The sequence below is a fragment of the Equus asinus genome, chromosome 26 (assembly GCF_041296235.1).
Source record: "Equus asinus isolate D_3611 breed Donkey chromosome 26, EquAss-T2T_v2, whole genome shotgun sequence".
In the NCBI taxonomy this organism is placed as follows: domain Eukaryota; kingdom Metazoa; phylum Chordata; class Mammalia; order Perissodactyla; family Equidae; genus Equus; species Equus asinus.
This window is the reverse complement of record NC_091815.1, coordinates 18,596,157-18,615,397: the sequence shown is the minus strand read 5'-3', so window position 1 is coordinate 18,615,397 and position 19,241 is coordinate 18,596,157. Positions and strand designations below refer to the sequence as shown.

Genomic DNA, 19,241 nt, shown 5'->3' with positions numbered 1-19,241 from the left:
ATGGTAAACCAATCTTACCAACCTTTTGCTCCCATTTTGGGTTTGCAGGTTCTAGTTCAGTTCCACTGAAATGACCTCCTGAGCTGTGGGCCTGGATAGCAATACTCCATCCTGTGCTGTGCCCAGAGTCAGCATTTCTCCCGAGACACACACGCTACATCGCAGGTGCCAGAGAGGCTCCTGGCCTCGGAGGATCCCGCCAAACCCTGAGCTCACTAGCCGTGGCTAGACCCTCTCCCAGCAGACTCCAGCGTGGCGAACGCAAACGGAGGGAGGAGGGAGTCAAACCAGCAGGTCGAGAGCCCAGCCCCCAACCACTCACGACAATCAGGGGTCTTCGGAGCGCAAGCTGCCTCCCCAGGCCCCACCGCCTGCGCGAGGCGCCTTTAAGGGAGCCAGCCGCCGAGCGGTCTCTGGGGCCCGAGGCGGAGGCCGCCAAGAATGCCGCACTCGGGACTCCGACGGAGCGCGAGGGAGGAAGCTTCGCCTTCGCCGGGGGCCTCCCCCTCCGCGTCCCCGCCGCACGTCCACCCAGGGTCATCCCGCCCCCGCCGCTCCTCGTCCGCCAAGCCCCCTGCACCGCCACGCTGGCACCTCGATGCTCCGCCCGCAGCCCGGAGCCGGACCCCACCCCCGGCCCGCCCCCGGTCCGCCCCGAGCCGTCGGACCCGGCGGGGGCCCCTGCGCGCCCCGAGGCTGAGGGTGGGGACAAAGACGGGGCGCCCGGCGTGGCCTCATCCGCATGCAGGGGACTGCGCGGCGCGGCGGCCGCCAGGAAAGGACAAAGACTGTTCTGCCGCCGGCCGCACCGTGCCAGGCTGGCCCCGCCCGCCGCCCCGGTGGCCCCCGACGCGGCCCCCCTTGTGTCTGCTCGGCGGGCCGGGGCTGCACCGTCCGGACGGCTTCCGGGAGGAGGCAGCCTCGCTCGGGCCCTGCACGCCTGACCTCCTCCTGAGACCTCAGGGGTCATAGCCCCCTTCTCGGTACCTCCCGGGAGGTTGAGGTGGCCTCCTCTCCTGGAGCCGGGCTGGACTGCGCGGGGTCTTTGCCAAAGACCCGAGTTCTAGTCCACTGAGCCTCGACTTTGACCTGTGGCCAGGCCTCTGCCGGACGCAGTCCGGAGCCCCGCCGGGTGCAAAGAACTCCTTCCAGGACTCCCGCAAGGCCATGGGTCCTTGGGGCCCCTCTTCACCACGACCTTGTCTCCCCAGACTTTGGATGGTAGGTGCTTAGGGTCTCCCGACCCCTCAGAGGAGCTCCTGGACGCAGCGCCCACGCCTGCTTGAACTATAGCTCACATCCCACCGTCACCGCCTTGGGAGCCAAGGAGACAGCAGGAAGGGTTTGTGTCTTGGCCCTGCCACTTGCTCGGTGATCTTCCTTACCCGTCTCTGGGCCGCAGCTTCCACCTGTAGAAGGGACCCAACCTACACCCCTCTCCCCGCACACGCGCACTCGGGGGCTGTTGCAGGATTTAAGGGCTGTGGACGCGCTGGCACACAGTGGGTCCCAAAGCACAGACAGCTATTATTTTTGCCAGCTCCTCAGTCTCCTTGAGGGCAGGGACAGTCCTGCCTTTGAGCTCTGCTCCCCCACCCCCACCCCACGAGTGGATGTGACTCAGGCAGCGGGAGGGCCCCTTCCTTCGCTCAACTAGGAAGTTCTAACTAGATCTGCCTCAAGTCCTCTTCTTCCTTCCCAGGCCCGGATCGGCGGGCAGGGCCGCGGGGGGAGTCCCCTTTAAGGCAGGAGGGGGGAGGGGGCTGCCGGCTGGCCCTCCTTCCGCCCCTCCCTGGCCCCCGCCACCCCGGCCCAGGGCCCGGGCCCCGCGCCAGCGCATGCGCCCGCCGGTGGGCGCTGTCCGGGCTGCCAGGGCGGCGCGCGCACCGACAGACGGACGCACCGACGGAGCGGCGGCCGGTCGGACAGACGGGTCAGCGCAGGGAGCGGGGACGTGGCGGGACAGTGACATGGCCGGCCATACGCAGCAGCCGAGCAGGCGCGGGAACCCCGGCCCTGCGCCTTCGCCCTCCTCCGGCCCTGGCCCCGGCCCCGGCGCCTCGGAGCGGGTGGCGCTCAAGAAGGAGATCGGGCTGGTGAGCGCCTGCACCATCATCATCGGTGAGCGGGGACCGAGGCGAGCGGGAGCCTGGGGCGGCAGGAACGAGGGCCACCCCTCTCTCCGTGCGCTCCTAAGGGTCTGCGACAGTGGGACCGTGGGTGAGGAGGCGCCCGGGGCACCTACGGTGTCGCCCTTCACACAGGGCTTCTTGTTCCCACCTTCCCAGGCACCCCGAATTTTTGTGCCTGAGGGAGGTGAGGGTCCCCTTCACCGCTGGAATCCTCCTGTCTTTACCTCATTGTGGGGCTTCAGCAAGACACTTAGCCTCAGTTTTCTCATCTGTGAAATGGAGATGACTATGGTCCTGCCTTGAGCGCAGGAGCCTTGCAAGTGTCGGGGCTGCACAGGCTGACCCCCATTGAGACCCCAAGTTCTGGCCTGTGGCTCAAACTGAGACCCTACTGTGTGCAGCGTCCTGGTGCCATGCATGTGGGTGATTTAGTCTTCAAAAGCAGGAGGGAATGTGGGTAGACTGGACAGGTAGAGCCAGCCCAGAGGAAAAATAGGTTCAGAGTGTATAGTTACTATAGAGTTTGGCAGCAGGACCCTGGGGGTGGGGGGCTGAGCAGCCATTGAGCCGAGGTGCCAGTGCTGGGGTGGGCTGACCAAGCCTGCAGAAAAGCCAGCTGCTCCCTGGACTGGGATCCCAACAGGCACTCGCAGCCTCTGGCTCTCTGGCCTCAGCTTCCTCACCTGAGAATAAGTCCCTGTGTCCTGTCCCCATATGGCGACTTCTGGGTAGGCAGAGGGCTCAGGGGACAGTGAGGACAGTAGTGGGATTTTCCTCCTTCTGTCACAGGGCATGAACACTGACTCCTCAGGAACTGGCTAACGCAGACCTGTGCCTATGTCCACACCAGGTGCCTCAGAGACCCTCCTGGGAGGGGTCTGTTCCATGCCCTGTGTCCCAGGAGACACGAGCTGGAGGGATGAATGACAGGGGAGGGATGAGTGGTCTTCTCCTCCCCAGCCAGTAGGAACTGCTTGTACATCCATTGCCCACCCATCCTCAGACCGCTGAAGATGGAGAAAGTTGGGGGCTCAGCAGGGCAGACCCCAGGGTCTCTACCTTCTCTTCCTCTGCCCCCAAACGGGGAGTTTCTGGGCCATGCCTGGGGTCTGGCTCTTGGCCATCCCCTGTACTCACACCGAGAGTTGCCCCGGAACACAGCCACTTGGCCCTAGAATGTTATCTTCCAGGAGATGGTCCTGTTCTGGCCCTGAGACCTTGGCCTAGAGTACCCCTGCTTGACTGTCTGCTGGGAGAAGGGGCTGGGGCAAGAGATTTGGCCAGGGTACTGGTTAGAGCTTTGCCCTGGCCCACACCCTCTCCCGGAGCTGTGTCCCCAGGAAGAGGAAGCCCACCCATCACGGATGGACCAGGGGGTCAAGAGGCTGACCATGCCTGGAGCCAGCTACACCTGGTGCCAGACAGGTGCAGGGAGAGACCCGGCTCTTCCTGGGCTGCCTCAGCTAAGCCCAGCATCCTTCAGCTATCTTCCTACTTCGCCTCCTCCCCGTATCCCATCCCCTTCAGGTCGGGCAGAGGCTGCTGGCTCCTCTCTCCTCAAAAGAGGGCCCTGGTGGTGATGGTGGTGCAAGTAGAGGAGGTTAGCTCCACCATCATGCTCCTTCTCCGGGCCAGACCCTGTAAGAATTTCCTGTGCAGCCCAGCTCTGCCCTGACAGCTCCCCCACGTTTCAGTCCATGCTTGCTGTTCCAGGTCCACTGCCTCTTGGCCTCTAGACCTTGAAGGCTGAGCTGGGGTGAGGGGTGAGTTGGCCAAGGGTGGCAGACTCAGGAACAGAACCCAGAGGACCTGGCCCCAGCCCAGGACACTCAGTGGTGGTCTAAGTGGCCCCTGCATAGGGAGCTCTGAAGGGCTACATCCTGCAGGAGACTGGACTGGGCAGGAGACGGGCAAGGGGAGACTCAGCTCAGACCGGCAGGGGACAGGAGAGGAGGGAGGAGCCAGGTGTGGGCTGAGTCAGGGTCTGCACTGCCCTCCCCAGTTGATGCCCCAAAGGTCCCCCTCCCCATTCACTGTTCTGGGCGCCCACCATCTTACCCCACCCTCCTGCCCTGGGGAGCCTGGTCAGAAATGTCTGCAAAGTGTCATGAGTTCGCTTTAAAGGTCTTGAGAACTTTAGATCCCACCCCATCATCTTTCTTGCGTGTTACCAGCTACGGAACTTGTTATCTCCAAAGCCTCCAGGTAGAGGCTCCAGAAGATCATGTAATTTTCCCCTTGTCCCTAGGCCCTGTCCCAGGCGGAGGGGCGGGGCCTTCAGGAAGGCAACTTTGGGCTGGAACAGACGCCACCTAAAACATGTTTAGACAGCACCTGCTGGCCGCAGCAAGCATGACATGGGGGGAGCAGGCCAGCCTAGAGGAACATGAGTCACGGAGCAGGGGCTGTGCAAGACATGGCCACATCCAATATCTATTCAGAAAAACACCTCGTACGACATTATGAAAACGTGTTCCCCTTTCTCTCATTTGACTCTTATGCCCGCCTTGAAAGATGGGAATTTTTATACCCATTTTACAGATGTAGAAGTGAGGTTGGAGTTAAGTGACACTGCTGCAAGTGGTGGACTTGGGGTTGGGAACCAGGTTTGGACTCACCTCCCAGTCCAGTGCTCTTCTTCACACTGCTCTGGTGCTGGGAAAAATTGGGGCCCGATTCAGAGCCCTTGATGGGGAAGGTTGGGGATTGAGCTGGGAGCTCATTCGACCAGGATTCCCTGAGCTGCCTGTTCTGCTATGGATGGATGAACAAACAGACCGAGAGAAGAATGCCCCTGATTCTCACAGCCCCACCTGGGGTTGTGTGTACAGGGTCTCTTGTCCTGACTCAAGGACCTCGGCCTGCTCCTCTCCTGCTCCACACCCAAGGAACGGACATGCCCAGGTCGAGCAGAGAGGGAGGCACCCTGGGCCTGCTGACCAGGCTGTGCTCTCCTCCACTCTCTCCCTCTGACTCGGGTATCCACCCAGCCCATGCAGGTGTTTGTGGGGCAGGCTCAAGTATGTTCAGGACTCAGGGGTCCTCTTCATGAACCCTGTCTCCTTAGGAGCCAATCCCTGCTCATTCAGCCATGGCCAGCTCCCTCTCTGTCGCCTCCAGGGCTGGAGGTAGCTAGGCTGCTCAGAGGATGGCCCTCTCCAAAAACCCGGCCCCTCCTCCCTGGGACCCTGAGGAGACGTAAAACCACACAGGAGCTTGTCTGTGCCTCACCACAGCCCCAGTTTACAGATGAGGAAACTGAGGGCCTGAGGCTGCAACCAGCCCAGGAGCAGATGCCCTTGGTGTGCCTTGGGACACTGCTGGGAGCCAAGGCAGCTCCTGCTACAAGAGTGGGGGCCTGCCAGCACTGGACACACTCATTCATCTATTCAACAATTAGGTACTGAACAGGGCTGAGCACTGTTCTAGGTGCTAGAGACACAACAAGGAACAAGACAGACAGAATCCCTGTCCTCCCAGAGCCGACATTCCAGCCGGGAAGGCAAAGAGCAGACAAGATAAACACGCTGGATGTTCCGCCGACGCGGTAATAAGAGAGAGAAAATTAAGGCAGGAGGGAGCATTGTAGGTGGGAGAGGTGTCAGGAGTGGGATGGGGTCCAGTTTGTGCAGGTCTTGCAGACCACAATAAGGACTTTGCCTTTTTCTATTTGTGACATGGGAGCCCTGGGAGGACTTTGAGCAGGAGAGGGATGGCATGGGATGGCATGGCAGGGGATAGGATTGGATGGCATTGGGTTGGATGGCATGAATGCAATAGGGTGGCATGGCATGGGATAGGATAGAAAGGCATGGGATGGGATAAGAAGGCATGGGATGGCATGGGATGCTATGGCATGGGATGGCATAGGAAGGCATGGGATGGCATGGGATGATATGGCATGGGATGGGATAGGAAGGTGTGGGATGGCATGGGATGGGATAGGAAGGCATGGGGTGGGATAAGAAGGCGTGGGATGCTATGGCATGGGATGGGATAGGAAGGCATGGGATGGCATGGGGTGGGATAACAAGGCATGGGATGATATGGCATGGGATGGGATAGAGAGGTGTTAGATGGCATGGGATGGGATAGGAAGGCATGGGATGGCATGGGGTGGGATAGGAAGGCATGGGATGGCATGGGATGGGATAGGAAGGCATGGGATGGCATGGGATAGGATAGGAAGGCTTGAGATGGCATGGGATGGGATAGGAAGGCATGGGATGGCATGGGACGGGATAGGAAGGCATGGGATGGCATGGGATAGGATAGGAAGGCTTGAGATGGCATGGGATGATATGGCATGGGATGGGATAGGAAGGCGTGGGATGGCATGGGATGGGATAGGAAGGCATGGGATGGCATGGGATGATATGGCATGGGATGTGATAGGAAGGCATGGGATGATATGGCATGGGATGGGATAGGAAGGCGTGGGATGGCATGGGATGGGATAGGAAGGCATGGGATGATATGGCATGGGATGTGATAGGAAGGCATGGGATGGCATGGGATGATATGGCATGGGATGGGGTAGGAAGGCGTGGGATGGCATGGGATGATATGGCATGGGATGGGATAAGAAGGTATGGGATGGTGTGGGATGTCATGGGATGGGATAGGAAGGCATGGGATGGCATGGGATGGGATAGGAAGGCATGAGATGGGATAGGAAGGCATGGGATGGCATGGGATGGGGCTCATAATGGAGAAGAGGGAGTGGGTATCAGGGGCAGAAGCAGGGAGCCTGGTAGGAGGGTAGTTGAGTCACCTGGGTAAGAGACGAAGAGCAGGGTGGCAGCAGTGGAGGTGCTGAGAGGAGGTTAGGTTCTGGGTATGTTTGGATGATAGAGCCAAAGGATTCGTGATGCACTGGACACGAGGTAGGGGAGAAAGGAGGAGTCAAGGGTGACACGAGGTTTGGGACTGAGCACCTGGGAGCATGGTTTGCCATTTATTGCCCCGGGAGGACTGCGAGAGGAGCAGGTCTGGGGGAAAGGCGGTGAGCATCAGGAATCCCACTTTGAACGTGTGAAATTTGGGATGCCCGTTTGTTGAGTAATTGGCCGGATGTACAGGTTTAGCTTAGTGGAGAGGTCCCAGCTTGGGATATAAATTTGAGGGTTGCCAGCAGAAGCTGGGGGACTGGATGAGGTCTCCAAGGGACTGAGCATAGAAAGAAAATGGCAGATGCCCCAGAACTGAGCCCCAGGCACCCGACTTCTGGAAGTCAGGAGAGAGAGGAAGCAACCAGCAGAGGAGTCAGCCAGGCGGGAGGAAGGCCAGGAGGCTGAGTGAGAAGGGGATCAACCTGCCAGGCGCTACTGATGAGACAAGTCAGATGCAGCCTGGGGCTTGACAGCTGGATCCAGCAGCGTGGAGCTGCTCGGTGACCTTGATGAGACTCAGCCTGGAGACGAGGCACAGGAGGCCGGGCTGGGCTGAGGGAGTCAGGCAGAGTGTGCTCCCCACTTCTGCCATCCCTCTCTCAAAAGGAAAGTGGGTTACCGGTTGGCGATTCCAAGCATGTCCTGGAAACGTGCCCACCCACCTCCCTGGAGTTCTGTCAAGACCTCAGTGGGCCCTTCTGTCCCCCTGGAGGGGTGCCTGATGCATATCACCGTTAGGACACTCATGTGCTTGGAGGCATAGGCTTTGCCCAGGGTGACAACAGGGCCCCCAAAGCAGGGCTCTGGCTGCTCACCCCAGGGTATCGAGGTCCCATGTGGATGAGATCTCCAAAGGCCAGATTGGGTGGCCTAGGGTGTCTCCAAGGTGGGTGACAATAGCGCTTCCTAGGGCCTCCAATGTGCCATGCCGAGTGGGAGCCTGCCCACATCCTTGCCTCTTCTCCCCATTTTACAGATAAGTAGGCTAGGAGAGGTGAAGTCCCTATCCACAGTCACCCACCCTGAGCAATCTGGTAGTCGAACCCCCACTAGTTGGGTGTTCTCAACTAGTAAAGGCCCTGCCTGTGGCTTCAGGAACCTTGGGACCTACCAACTTCAAATGGGAATTTGCAGTTCTTGCCCAGTGGCCTCCTGGGTCATATCCTAGTGGGGAGGGGCTAGGACCCATTGCCCGGGGCAAGGGAAGGAGGCCTGGCCCCTGGCCAGCCCCTGATCAGGCCCAGGAGCCCCGGAGCTGCCTTCTGTCAGGCCAGCAAGCCAGTGTGACAGGAGGCGGCCCCGTCACAATCATGCTCGCTGAAAGAGGCACACGTAAGATGCCCTAGGCCCCAGGGGCTCCCTGTCCTTTTTGGGGGCTCAGCCCCTTCCGTCTGGGAATACAGGGTCCACCCAGGGTGGGGAATAAAGGGATCACTTCCTGACTGTCCTCCAGGTACCATGGGAGTGGGGCAGGGTCCAGGGTATAGGGGTCAAGGTGGGAGGTCAGGGAGGGCTTCCTCGGGGGTGGTGTTGCTTCTGGGAGGCCAGTGAGCTGAGGAGAGACCTGCCGCAGTGGAGGACAAGGGGCCCTGAGCAGACTGTTTCTGTGGGCCCCGAGCAGTCGTGCAGGACACGTCCACCTGCTCAATGCCTCTGCCAAAGTCAGGGTTGAACCAGCCCTCTGCCGCCCCCTACCCCAGTGGCCGTACCTGGCAGAAGGGGAAACTGAGGCACAGAAGGGCAGCACTGGCCTGAGGTCACGCAGCCAACTCCTGAAAGTTTTTAGGGATGAGAGGTGGTGCTGGCGGCCTGGCCTGACAGGACCTCGTTGCCCCCTCCCCAAATCAGACTGTGCATTCCGCCCCCACACACTGAGGGCAGCTGGCTCCTTCCACCAACGTGACCTCCACGGTCTACCCCTGCGACCTCCATGGTCGGCCGCTGCCTCCCAGAAATAGGTCAGCGACACGGCAGCGGCCAGGGGAACAATGGCCCTTTCTTCGTTCCTCCGTGGAGCCGGGTAAGCCCCATCAGGCCAAACATCTTAATGTGATAAAAACCACCCAGCTCAGGCTGAGGGGAGAGGGCAGAAGGAGACTGGAGGGGGGCTCCTGGGAAGGGGAATCCCATCCTCGCCCACCTGCCTGGGAGCTCTGGCCCCGCCAAGGACCCGCCGGGACCACAGAGAAGCCATCTCATTGTGTGGATAGGAATGTGGAGGCCCGGGAACCTGCATTTCTCCAGCCCACCGTGGGTCTGACCCCTGACTCCGGGCTCATCCCACATTCCCTGGTTCCTCCTCTTCCTCCAGAACAGGATCCTCCAAGGGCTGGGTTTGTCCACTGCTGTTCCCCAAATCGGGCAGAGCTGATTCTGAGGCCTGAACATGAGGACTGAGAGGCAGGCCTGAGCCCGCCGCCACCAGAGGGCTGGGCAGGCACCCCTGCAGCTCCGAAGTCCCTTCTCCACAGCCCCTGTCCTCATGCCAGGGCTGGAGGCCCCCACCTCTGTCCTCAGCATCCTGCCTCTCCTCTTTGCCCTCTGCTTCTCACCCAAGCCCACGGCCCCTGTTGCTCCCTCCAGAGCCCACACGGTGCCAAGTACAGCCAGTGGACCTCGATGGGATTTTCTGCCACCTGCCAGCACAAACCTGGAGCAGATGCTGGAGGTTGTCCAGGCCCAGGGGGCGAGGCCCCCAAGGACCTCAGAGACACCAGCTGGCACACATGTTCCTTTGAGCCACATGGGCAAGAAGTTCTGCACTGTACCTGAGGCCATTTGTTCAAAACATAGTGCCCCCGCCCACCCCCTAGATCCCAGCATGGGAGTCTCCAGCCACCGGGCACAGGCTAGTGATGTGTCCCTTTCAGACCCCAGCCTCAGAGGACGAGGAGACAGGTATGGCTTCCCCAATGGCTATGCCGTTGAGGCCCTCCCAGGCTGAGTTGTGCAGTGTGGTGGGGTCCCCACAGGGTGGGTGGCCTGGGGCTTTGGATGCCCCCAGCTCCTTCCAAGGCCACCCAGCCCCCGCTGGCTTCCAACCTCACTGGCTTTTGGCAAATCCCACTCCACCAGGTCCTGAGAACAGAGGCTCTGCTGCCGGAGGGAGTGAACTCAAAGGCCCTTTAGAAACCCGGCAGCCCATCCAGGCCCTGGACCCCTGTGGTGGATGAGGGAGGTGACCATTGTGCCCCTGGAAGGAGGCTGAGGACACAGCTTACCTCTGGGGACTTGGGGACAGGAATTCCTTCATCCTTATCTGGATGCATTTAGGGCTCCTGGGATGTGACTGGAAAACCAAGTGGGGCATCGTGGCCATCCAGACTGGAAATCTGTGTCGGCCAGGGGTGGGGGTAGGGGGAGCACCGTGGACAAGGAATGCATGCAGATTGGCGGCCACAGCTGTGTCCCTGTCCGGACCCGCCTGAGGACCTGGCAGGTGGAGCAGGCAGGCTCTGCCATGATGGACGTGTGCTCCCCCCAAGGGCCCTGACCAGCAGGGCGACCTTGCCAAGGGGCGAGCCCTGGATCCCAGCAGTCTTGCTCATCTATTCAGGTGGCCTGTGGGTTTTGGGATCATTTTCTCTCAGGCAGGCCCTAGTGCAAATCACCAGTGATATGACCTGATTTATTTGCATAGATGGTGAGACTCAGGCAACCCGGAATATTGCCCTCTTTGCCCTAACTGCCAGGGAGCTCAGGGCTAAGTGGGCACTCAGAGTCTTGCTCATCCTGGGAACCTACTCTGCAGACCACAACTTGGCCCTCTGTGCATTTCCTCTTGTTCCACTCCCAGACACCATGAGTCAACGGAGCACCCTACCCCCATGCCCATCCTTCCAAAATTCAGACTCGGCCCTGGGGGCAGGACAGGCCTTCTGTGACCACTCGCAGCTGAGCCTCAGAAGCTGGCCACGCCCCCCTTCCCCTCCTCACAGTCCCCCCCCCCCCAGGAGGGCCGAGTGGATACTGCTGTCCCCAGTCATCAGGGCATTGGTGCCACTTTGGGTATCGGGCCATTTACTCATCCATCAATGTACTCAACAGATAAGTATTGAGCACCTACTGTGTGCTGGGGGACAGAAGAGAGCAGGCGAGGCTGCAGACAGCTCGTACAGAATCGTGCAAAGGGGGATGCAAAGTGCACCCGGATATGGCTGTGGATGAGCTGAGGGCTCCCATACTGCATCTCACTGAATCCTCACAGTAACCCCATTGTACAGACAGGACTCAAGAGATGGCCTGACGGGCTGGGGTCCCAGGCCTCCTGAGCCCCCGCCGGGATTTCCCATTGTGCTCCTGGGATTAAAGCAGTGACCACTGTACCACTGTTTGCAACCAGTGGGCTGTCCCAAATGGAGAGGCAGTCTGTGTAGAGACCCCAGGCCCGGCCAAGAGGCTCTGCCAGCCTGCCATTCCTTCCATGATGGCTGCTGACCAACCCCCAGCCCTGAAAATGCACCAGTTACTCTCCCTCACCCCACTGGCCCTTGCCCAGGACCTGAAACATTTCACAGTGCCAGGAAACAAGGTCTCTTCTGAGTCGGTGTTGGCAGCCTAAGTCCTAGGTTAGGGAGGAGCCCAAGAGGCAGGCAGAGGGAAGGGGAGATGGAAGATAAAGAAGTAAAGTACAGGGCAGGGTTTGGGGGACCACGAGCCTGAGGAAAAGGAAGAGGAGCCCAAAGCGGCATGGTCAAGGAGGGCTTCATGGAGGAGGTGCCACTCCCTGAGTTTGGACTTGGGAGAAGGTCATGGTCAGGGCCTTGCTTTAGGAGGCCAGCTGTGGCCAGCAGGTTGGAAGAAGGACAGGTGGCTGGAGGCTATAAAACTAGGTCCTGTGGGGATGCACAGGGGTGGTGCCACTCTGCCATCACGCAGGTGTCCGAGCCCCCCTCGCTTGAGCTTGCTCCGCCTCATAGGGTAAGTGCTGGGCAGAAAAACTCGGATCCATGTCCACAAGGGGAGCCTGACTGGATGGACAAGGTGCCATTTCCCATGCCAGCGACTGGCGAGAGGGAGAGGATGAGCCCAGAGTGGGACTTGCCAGGTTTGAGGGACCCAGTGGCATCCTCGTGCCTCCGGGCCCACCCCCTCTCTCCTCCAGGGAGCAGCCTGGCCCCCTTCCTCACTGCAGCATCCGGAGCCCCCCAGAGGCTGGGCTGCTGAGGGGGTCCCCAGACCTGATACCCCCCATCTCTCCCCGTGCAGGGAACATCATCGGCTCGGGCATCTTCATCTCCCCCAAGGGAGTCCTGGAGCACTCAGGCTCTGTGGGTCTGGCCCTCTTCGTCTGGGTCCTGGGTGGGGGCGTCACTGCCCTGGGCTCCCTCTGCTACGCGGAGCTGGGAGTCGCCATCCCCAAGTCTGGCGGGGACTACGCCTATGTCACCGAGATCTTCGGGGGCCTGGCTGGGTGAGTGTGGGGCACCAGTGATGTGGGGGGCCATCCTCCCAGGAGCAGGCAGCCAGTGGGCCCTGGGCCACGGTTTCTCCTTCTGCTTCTCACGTCACAGGGAGGTCATGGGGGTGGATGGAGGGAAGGGGGTGGGGTGTTAGGCAGCCTTCCAAGGCCAGGGTGGATGAGACCAATGCCTCCCTCACTCCAGCTGGACACTCCAGCTGGCCCCTTGACCTCTCTGTGTTTCCTTTTAAATAGAGCTCCCTCTAAGCCCCACTTCCCGCCTGGGTGTTTGTGTGTGGAAAGGCCTTACTATCTGAAACCTCTAGACAAAGCCAGCATCCAGGCAAGGACGGCCATGATTTTAGTAAACCCATATGCAGGGGGAGGGGACATGGTGTTCTTGTGCAGCCTTGCAAGAGCTCCCCTTTAAATAGTTCCTGACATTCCTTTATTCACCAGTGAACACTAGCTGAGCACCTACTGTGTGCTGAGGGCTGGGGATGCAGTGATAAAAAGGTCCATCCTTGTCCTCAAGGTACTCACGGTGCAGAAGGGAAACAGCCCCTCCGACGTGCTGAAGACCTAGAGGATCCTTCCTTGGAGGGGCTGTGTGAGAGGCAGCGGCCCAGCAGCCAAGACAACAGGGTGCCCACCACCTAGGGAAGGCTTCCAGGGAGAAACCACGTTCGCACTAAGGCTTGGAGGAAGGGCGTGGAGGGGGAGCGTGTACAGAGAGTAGTGGCCTGGGTGAGCTCGGGCAGCTGTCTGCCGTGGCCAGAGGTCAGGTCAGATCTGAGACTTGAGGGGCATGAGGTAGGCTCAGGGCGGAAGGGGGTCAAAGCTATTGCAGTTGTCCAGCTAAGCCATGCCGAGGGCCGGAATAATGGCACAGGAAGATTCCAGAATCACTTAGGAGCCTAAATAGGCAGGATGTGGTAGGCAGGGTAGCATGAGGGAGAGGTGGGTGTGGCAGGGGTGACACTCACTTTCCCATTGGAGAGGCTCCATAGATGGCAGGTCCTGGCACGGTGGGGGGAGCTTCCCGGGTGGGGCTCATCATGTTGGTTGAGTCTTGGGTGGGGGGTATGGAGCTCAGAGGAAAAGTCTGGGCTGAAATATATGAAGTTTGGTTCTGAGGGCCATGGTCAGTGACCTTTACTGGGTAGCCGTGGATGGGGTCCTGGCAGGGCGTGCACAGCCCTGTGGGTGTGTCCATGGGTGCTCTCCTCTGGGGAGAGGGTCCTCAGAGGGGGCCTGAGATCTGAGAAAGTAGAAGAATCGTGCTGTGCAGCTGTAGAGAAGACTAGGGAAGAAGGTGGGAGGGAGGAGAGGGCCCAAAACTCTACCAGAGGGGCACCCAGCATTGGGGGGGGGGCAGAGGGGAGCACCCAGCCGGGGAGGAGGGCCTTGGAGCCAGGATGTCCCAGAAGCCAAGGGGTTTGGGGAGGTGGTGCAAAGCAAGGAGTAGGAAGCAGGGCTAGAGAGAAAGGTGAAGACCAGGGGGCAGCCACCGAACTTGGTGCCCCAGAGGTCGATGGTGTCTCTGGATGAGGTGGTCCCCACCCTTGAGGGCCGGACGGGGGTTAGGACCACCCCAACAGACAGGCCCTCCCCTGGGTGCAGGCAGAGCCCCCGGGAATAGGTCAGGCATCCCAGCTTTGAGCAGAACCCCTCCTCCCACATGGGCACCCCACAGAGACGAGATTCAGGCAGAAGGGACATAAATTACTCCCCACCTCCAGCCGGGGCTCTTTGTGACGTCAGGTCCCTTGGGGGATCACTGCCCAGCATCAGCCATCTGCAGCCACAGGGTTTTGGTGAGAGCTGCGGCTGGAGCCATGCCCGGGGGTCCTGGGACAGCCCACCCCAGCTCAGGAAACAGCCTATGTCCGGGGGCTAGGTGGCCACTAACAAGGTGGTTGGTTCCCGAGTCCTCTTCGACGCCTGCCCCAGGGCAGCCCACAGCTGTTTGCTGAACACTGTCTCTGTTGAAACAGTCCATGAATAGAGCAGAGACCTCAACAGGGTCAGCCCTGCCTCCCTGGACTGAAACTGGCTTCTGGCACCCACACCAGCCCTTGGGTACCAGGGCCCAGGGTGCAGCCCTGCTCCACTCCACACACCCGGGCCGGCCTGGCCAGGAGGGCGCCGACTGCCTGTGCCACCGGGCCTTTCCTCATTCCAGCTTCCTGCTGCTCTGGAGCGCCGTCCTCATCATGTACCCCACCAGCCTGGCCGTCATCTCCATGACCTTCTCGAACTACGTGCTCCAGCCCGTGTTCCCCAACTGCATCCCCCCGGCCGCTGCATCCCGTGCACTCTCCATGGCCTGCCTGAGTGAGTGCCCGCCTGTGGGGCCGGGCCCAGCCACTGTCCCCAGAGCAGCTGGACTGTTGGGCCCCAGCCTGCTCCCTGCCCCCGTATGGGAGGACCAGGGGGTGGGGGGACTCCTCCAGCTCTAGCCCAGTAAGGCGGGCCTCAGGGGTTGGGCTCCTTGCACTCCAGCTGCACAGGAGGCTGCCCTGCTGTAGCCCGGCCTGGACTTGCCTCTGGCCCACCACAAGGGGCTCAGCCCCAGGCGCCCACTCACCCGCCCACCCTTCCTCCCCAGTGCTTCTGACGTGGGTGAATAGCTCCAGTGTGCGCTGGGCCACGCGCATCCAGGACATCTTCACTGGTGGGAAGCTGCTGGCCCTGTCACTCATCATTGGCGTGGGCTTTCTTCAGATCTTCCAAGGTAGGGCCAGAGTGGGGGCTGTGCCCTGGGCTGGGGAGGCGATGCTGACGCTTGACCTCTGGACCCCCAGGACGCTTTGAGGAGCTGAGGCCCAGCAATGCCTTCGACTTCTGGATGACACCCTCCGTGGGTCACCTGGCCCTGGCCTTCCTCCAGGGCTCCTTTGCCTTCAGCGGATGGAACTTCCTCAACTATGTCACTGAGGAGCTGGTTGACCCTCGAAAGTGAGTGGGACACCTGGCCAGGCCCTGGGAAGGCGCAGAGCGTGGCAGTGGGTGAGGCAGCCTCTCTGCAGACTTGTCACCTGTGGCTTGGTCTGATCACATGCCACTGCCCCACAGGAACGGCTCTGGAAAGAGCCGGGACGCATGTGTTCCAGCCTGGCTCTGTCCTGTATGGCTGTGGACAAGTCACGGCCCCTTACTGGGCCTCAGAATCACTCAGTATCATTGTCCTGTTGTAAGTGGATCTAGCTATTTGCATTTAGCCAAAAATTAGACATGTGTACACAACATGGTCCCTACAGATGAAGCCGATGACTCCATCTGATGCTTAGCCAGGGATCCTGACAGTGAACAGTTGTAGCTAGGGCCAGAGCTAGGGCCTATGGGAAGTCCCAGGGGGCCCCCAGGTCTGTGGACTGGGCTGTCAGGGCACTTTTGGGATTTTCAAGGCTGATTTTGGCTGTATGCAAATAGGGTGCGATGTGGCCCCTCCCCCAACCGCCCGTCCTGCCACCACCTGTGCGCGGGCTGGGGCTGGGGGTGGGGGAGATGGACAGCCATGCTGCCCCTTCCTTGCCACAAAGCCCCCAGCAGACGCAGGAGGAGGAGACTCAAAGCTCCTCCCATTGCTGCCTCCCTGGCTCCCCTCTCACCTCTGGGCCCCAGCCCCGAGGCCCCCGAGGGCTGACGCTGGCGCACTCTACCACTGCCCCCAGGAACCTACCTCGCGCCATCTTCATCTCCATCCCGCTGGTGACCTTTGTGTACGCCTTCACCAACGTCGCCTACTTCACCGCCATGTCCCCCCAGGAGCTGCTGGCCTCCAACGCAGTGGCCGTGGTGAGTGGGGCCCTGCTCGGTCCCTGCCCCACCCGGCCCCGCCCGGCCTCACGCACCACCTCTTTTCTGTGCCCACCCAGACCTTCGGGGAGAAGCTCCTGGGCTACTTCTCTTGGGTCATGCCCGTCTCCGTGGCACTTTCCACTTTTGGAGGGATCAATGGCTACCTGTTCACCTCCTCCAGGTGACTGGATTGGGGACTGAGGGGTCAAGGGGAGGTCAGACAGGTGCCCGGGCACGTGAGCAGTGCCAGGGACCAGAGGAAGTGAAATCTTGCCAGGTGGGGCCCCCCTGAAGCTGGGACAATGAACTCCCGGGTAACAGATGTCCGAACCCAACTCTGAGGGACAGAAAACAAGAGGGAGGCAGGCTAGATGAGGGGAAGAACTGCCCAGTGGGGCTGCTCGGGCCTGGAGCAGAGGGTCAGAGGTGACAGCTCAAGAGGGACATCGGGTCTAGAGCTGAGGTCTGGGCTCTGGCTGTCGGGGAGGCCCAAGGCCGGGCTCATGGTCCATCCCCATCTCTGTCCCCACCCCCAGACTGTGCTTCTCTGGAGCCCGAGAGGGGCATCTGCCTAGCCTGCTGGCCATGATCCACGTCAGACACTGCACCCCTATCCCTGCCCTCCTCGTCTGCGTAAGTTGGGGGACCTGGGCTGGCACAGTAGGGAGCCAGGGCCCCCCAGCAGCGTGGGTGATGGCAGGAGTCAGCCCTGGCCCTGGGGGCAGCCCACAGAGGGAGAGGGCAGGTCCAGGGCTCCAACCACCTGGTCTGAGCCACAGGCCCAGGGCAGCCTGCAGGGCTGGCAGGGGGCAGGCGGGGAGGCCGGCCTCAGCCCCAGTCCTCTCCCAGTGCGGGGCCACCGCGGTCATCATGCTCGTGGGAGACACATACACGCTCATCAACTACGTGTCCTTCATCAACTACCTCTGCTATGGAGTCACCATCCTGGGCCTGCTCGTGCTGCGCTGGAGGCGGCCGGCGCTCCACAGGCCCATCAAGGTAAGGCCCTCCCCGGGGAGCGCAGGCCAGCCCATGAGTCGGGAGCTGTCAGAGTCACCTCTTCTCCCACGTGGGCGCCCAGGGCAGGCGGTGACAGCAATGGGGAGTCCCGGTGTGGCCACGTGCTGGCCCCACTCGGGGCTTTGGGTGCACTGACGAGTTCAGTCCTCTTGACGAGCCCGTGAGGTGGGGGCTTTGAATACTGCCGGTTTATGGACGGACACATGAGGCTGAGAGACTTGCTCACGGTCGCTCGGGATCCTACAAGCCCACACAAAAACGGAAGGCCCTAAAGCGAGCAAAAGGACAAGTCCTCCTGTTTGCATACAAATCCTCAAGCTGGAGAAGTGCTCAGGGCCCGAAATGCGAAACACCCAAACAATTGACCTTCAGCCAAGTGCAAGCAGCAGGTCCACAGACAGTCGCTGTGTGGAGCTCAGAGCCACTGAAACTTTGACAAATCCTCAACCGTTTGGCCAACTGGCCATCCATGAATTGGCTTCCAGCATGCTGGGCTGCTGCCAGAAGGGGGCGGCTCAGGCCTCAGCTCCCAGGACAGGGTGGAAAGCTCTCCAGCCCCTGGGAGTGGTGGGGCAAGAGAGCAGAGCTGGGCGTCCTGCGCCATTGGCATTGCCACTCGCTCTCCCCCAGGTGAGCCTCCTCATCCCGGCCACGTACTTGGTCTTTTGGGCATTCCTGCTGGTCTTCAGCTTCATCTCGGAGCCTGTGGTGTGTGGGGTCGGCATCGCCATCATCCTCACGGGGGTGCCCATTTTCTTCCTGGGAGTGTTCTGGAGACGCAAACCAAAGTGTGTGCACAGACTCACAGGTGAGCCAGCAGCCTCCCCCAGGTGGCGGGGCCTGGAGATGGGACCCTCTTGGGGGCTCGCCCAAGAGCAGGGTCTCCCAGCAGCTGCAGTGGCAACACAGAGCCCAGCCACCACCGAATGCCTCCCTACAATGTAGCACAGGTGTCCAGGACGCCCTGCAGAGGGAGCAGCCCCCTGAGGGCCCTGCCCCCAGGGTCAGACCACAAGGTCCATCCGTCTGTCTATCTGTCTGTCCTCAGAGTCAATGACACGCTGGGGCCAGGAGCTGTGTTTCGTGGTCTACCCCCAGGACGCCCCCGAGGAGGAGGAAAATGGCCCCTGCCAGCCCTCTGCACTGCCCGCCACAGACAAACCCTTGAAGACACAATGAGACATTTGTGGAGCCTAAAGCAGCTGTTTCTGTTTACATGTTGTTTATTGAGGAGGTGTTTTTGCAAAAAAGTTTCTTTTTCTCCTGGAAAAAAAGAGATCCAACTCTGAGGGGCCTGTGGTAAGGAAGCCCTGAAGATGTGGACTGGGCCCCCTGTCAGCGCTGCCCTGCTAGCTTTTCCTGGAAAGGTCTGTGAATAAAACAGGGCTGGAGGTGCGCTTGTCTCAGGTGAGTCCTGGGCATTGCTCGCAGGGGCCCTGGCGGGGCTGGCTGGGGAAGGTGCCTGGCTGGCCCTGGAGGAGCTCTGCCGCTCAAGCCAGGCACTCCCTCCCTCATGGGGTCCAGAGCCACTCTGGTCCCAAAAGGACATCAGGATTGGGACGCAGCTGAGTGTGCCCCTCCCCAGGCCCTGAGGCCAGCCCGAGGCTCAGCCACCTGGGAGAGCCCAGGGATTCCCACTAGAAGTGCTTCTCTTCCCATAAATCCCCAGGTAGCAAGGGTTGGGACTTCAGAGCCCACGGTGGGGAGACTGATGCCCTGAGACGGGACGGGATGCATTTGGCCACTGTCAGTTGGTGCCTCAGCCTCTGCCCTGAGAAAGCATCGAGCAGCATCTCCCAGGGGCCTTGGCCTGCAAGAGACCCATGGGCCTCCTCTACCCCATGCCCACATTCCCAGGCCTGCCCTTGTGCCCAGGAGATGGGCCTCTCAGCGAAAAGGCAAGGGGCAAAGGGCATCAGCCTGGCCACGTCCATGCTGATACTGCAGGCACGAGGATGGGGCCAGAGCCTCCTGGCGCAGCTCTTCAGGGGC

General features: G+C 60.7%; 1 protein-coding gene across 1 annotated transcript; it reads left to right on the top strand.

The window, feature by feature from the left end:
• Positions 1-1,709: 1,709 nt before the first annotated feature.
• On the top strand, positions 1,710-18,644 carry SLC7A10 (solute carrier family 7 member 10). Its single transcript, XM_014835806.3, has 11 exons — positions 1,710-2,121; positions 12,233-12,437; positions 14,611-14,762; positions 15,037-15,162; positions 15,233-15,386; positions 16,103-16,226; positions 16,307-16,410; positions 16,766-16,862; positions 17,079-17,228; positions 17,880-18,057; positions 18,298-18,644. The coding sequence occupies exons 1-11, from the start codon at positions 1,839-1,841 to the stop codon at positions 18,426-18,428; spliced, it is 1,704 nt and encodes a 567-aa protein (XP_014691292.1). The 5' UTR covers positions 1,710-1,838; the 3' UTR covers positions 18,429-18,644.
• Positions 18,645-19,241: the final 597 nt, after the last annotated feature.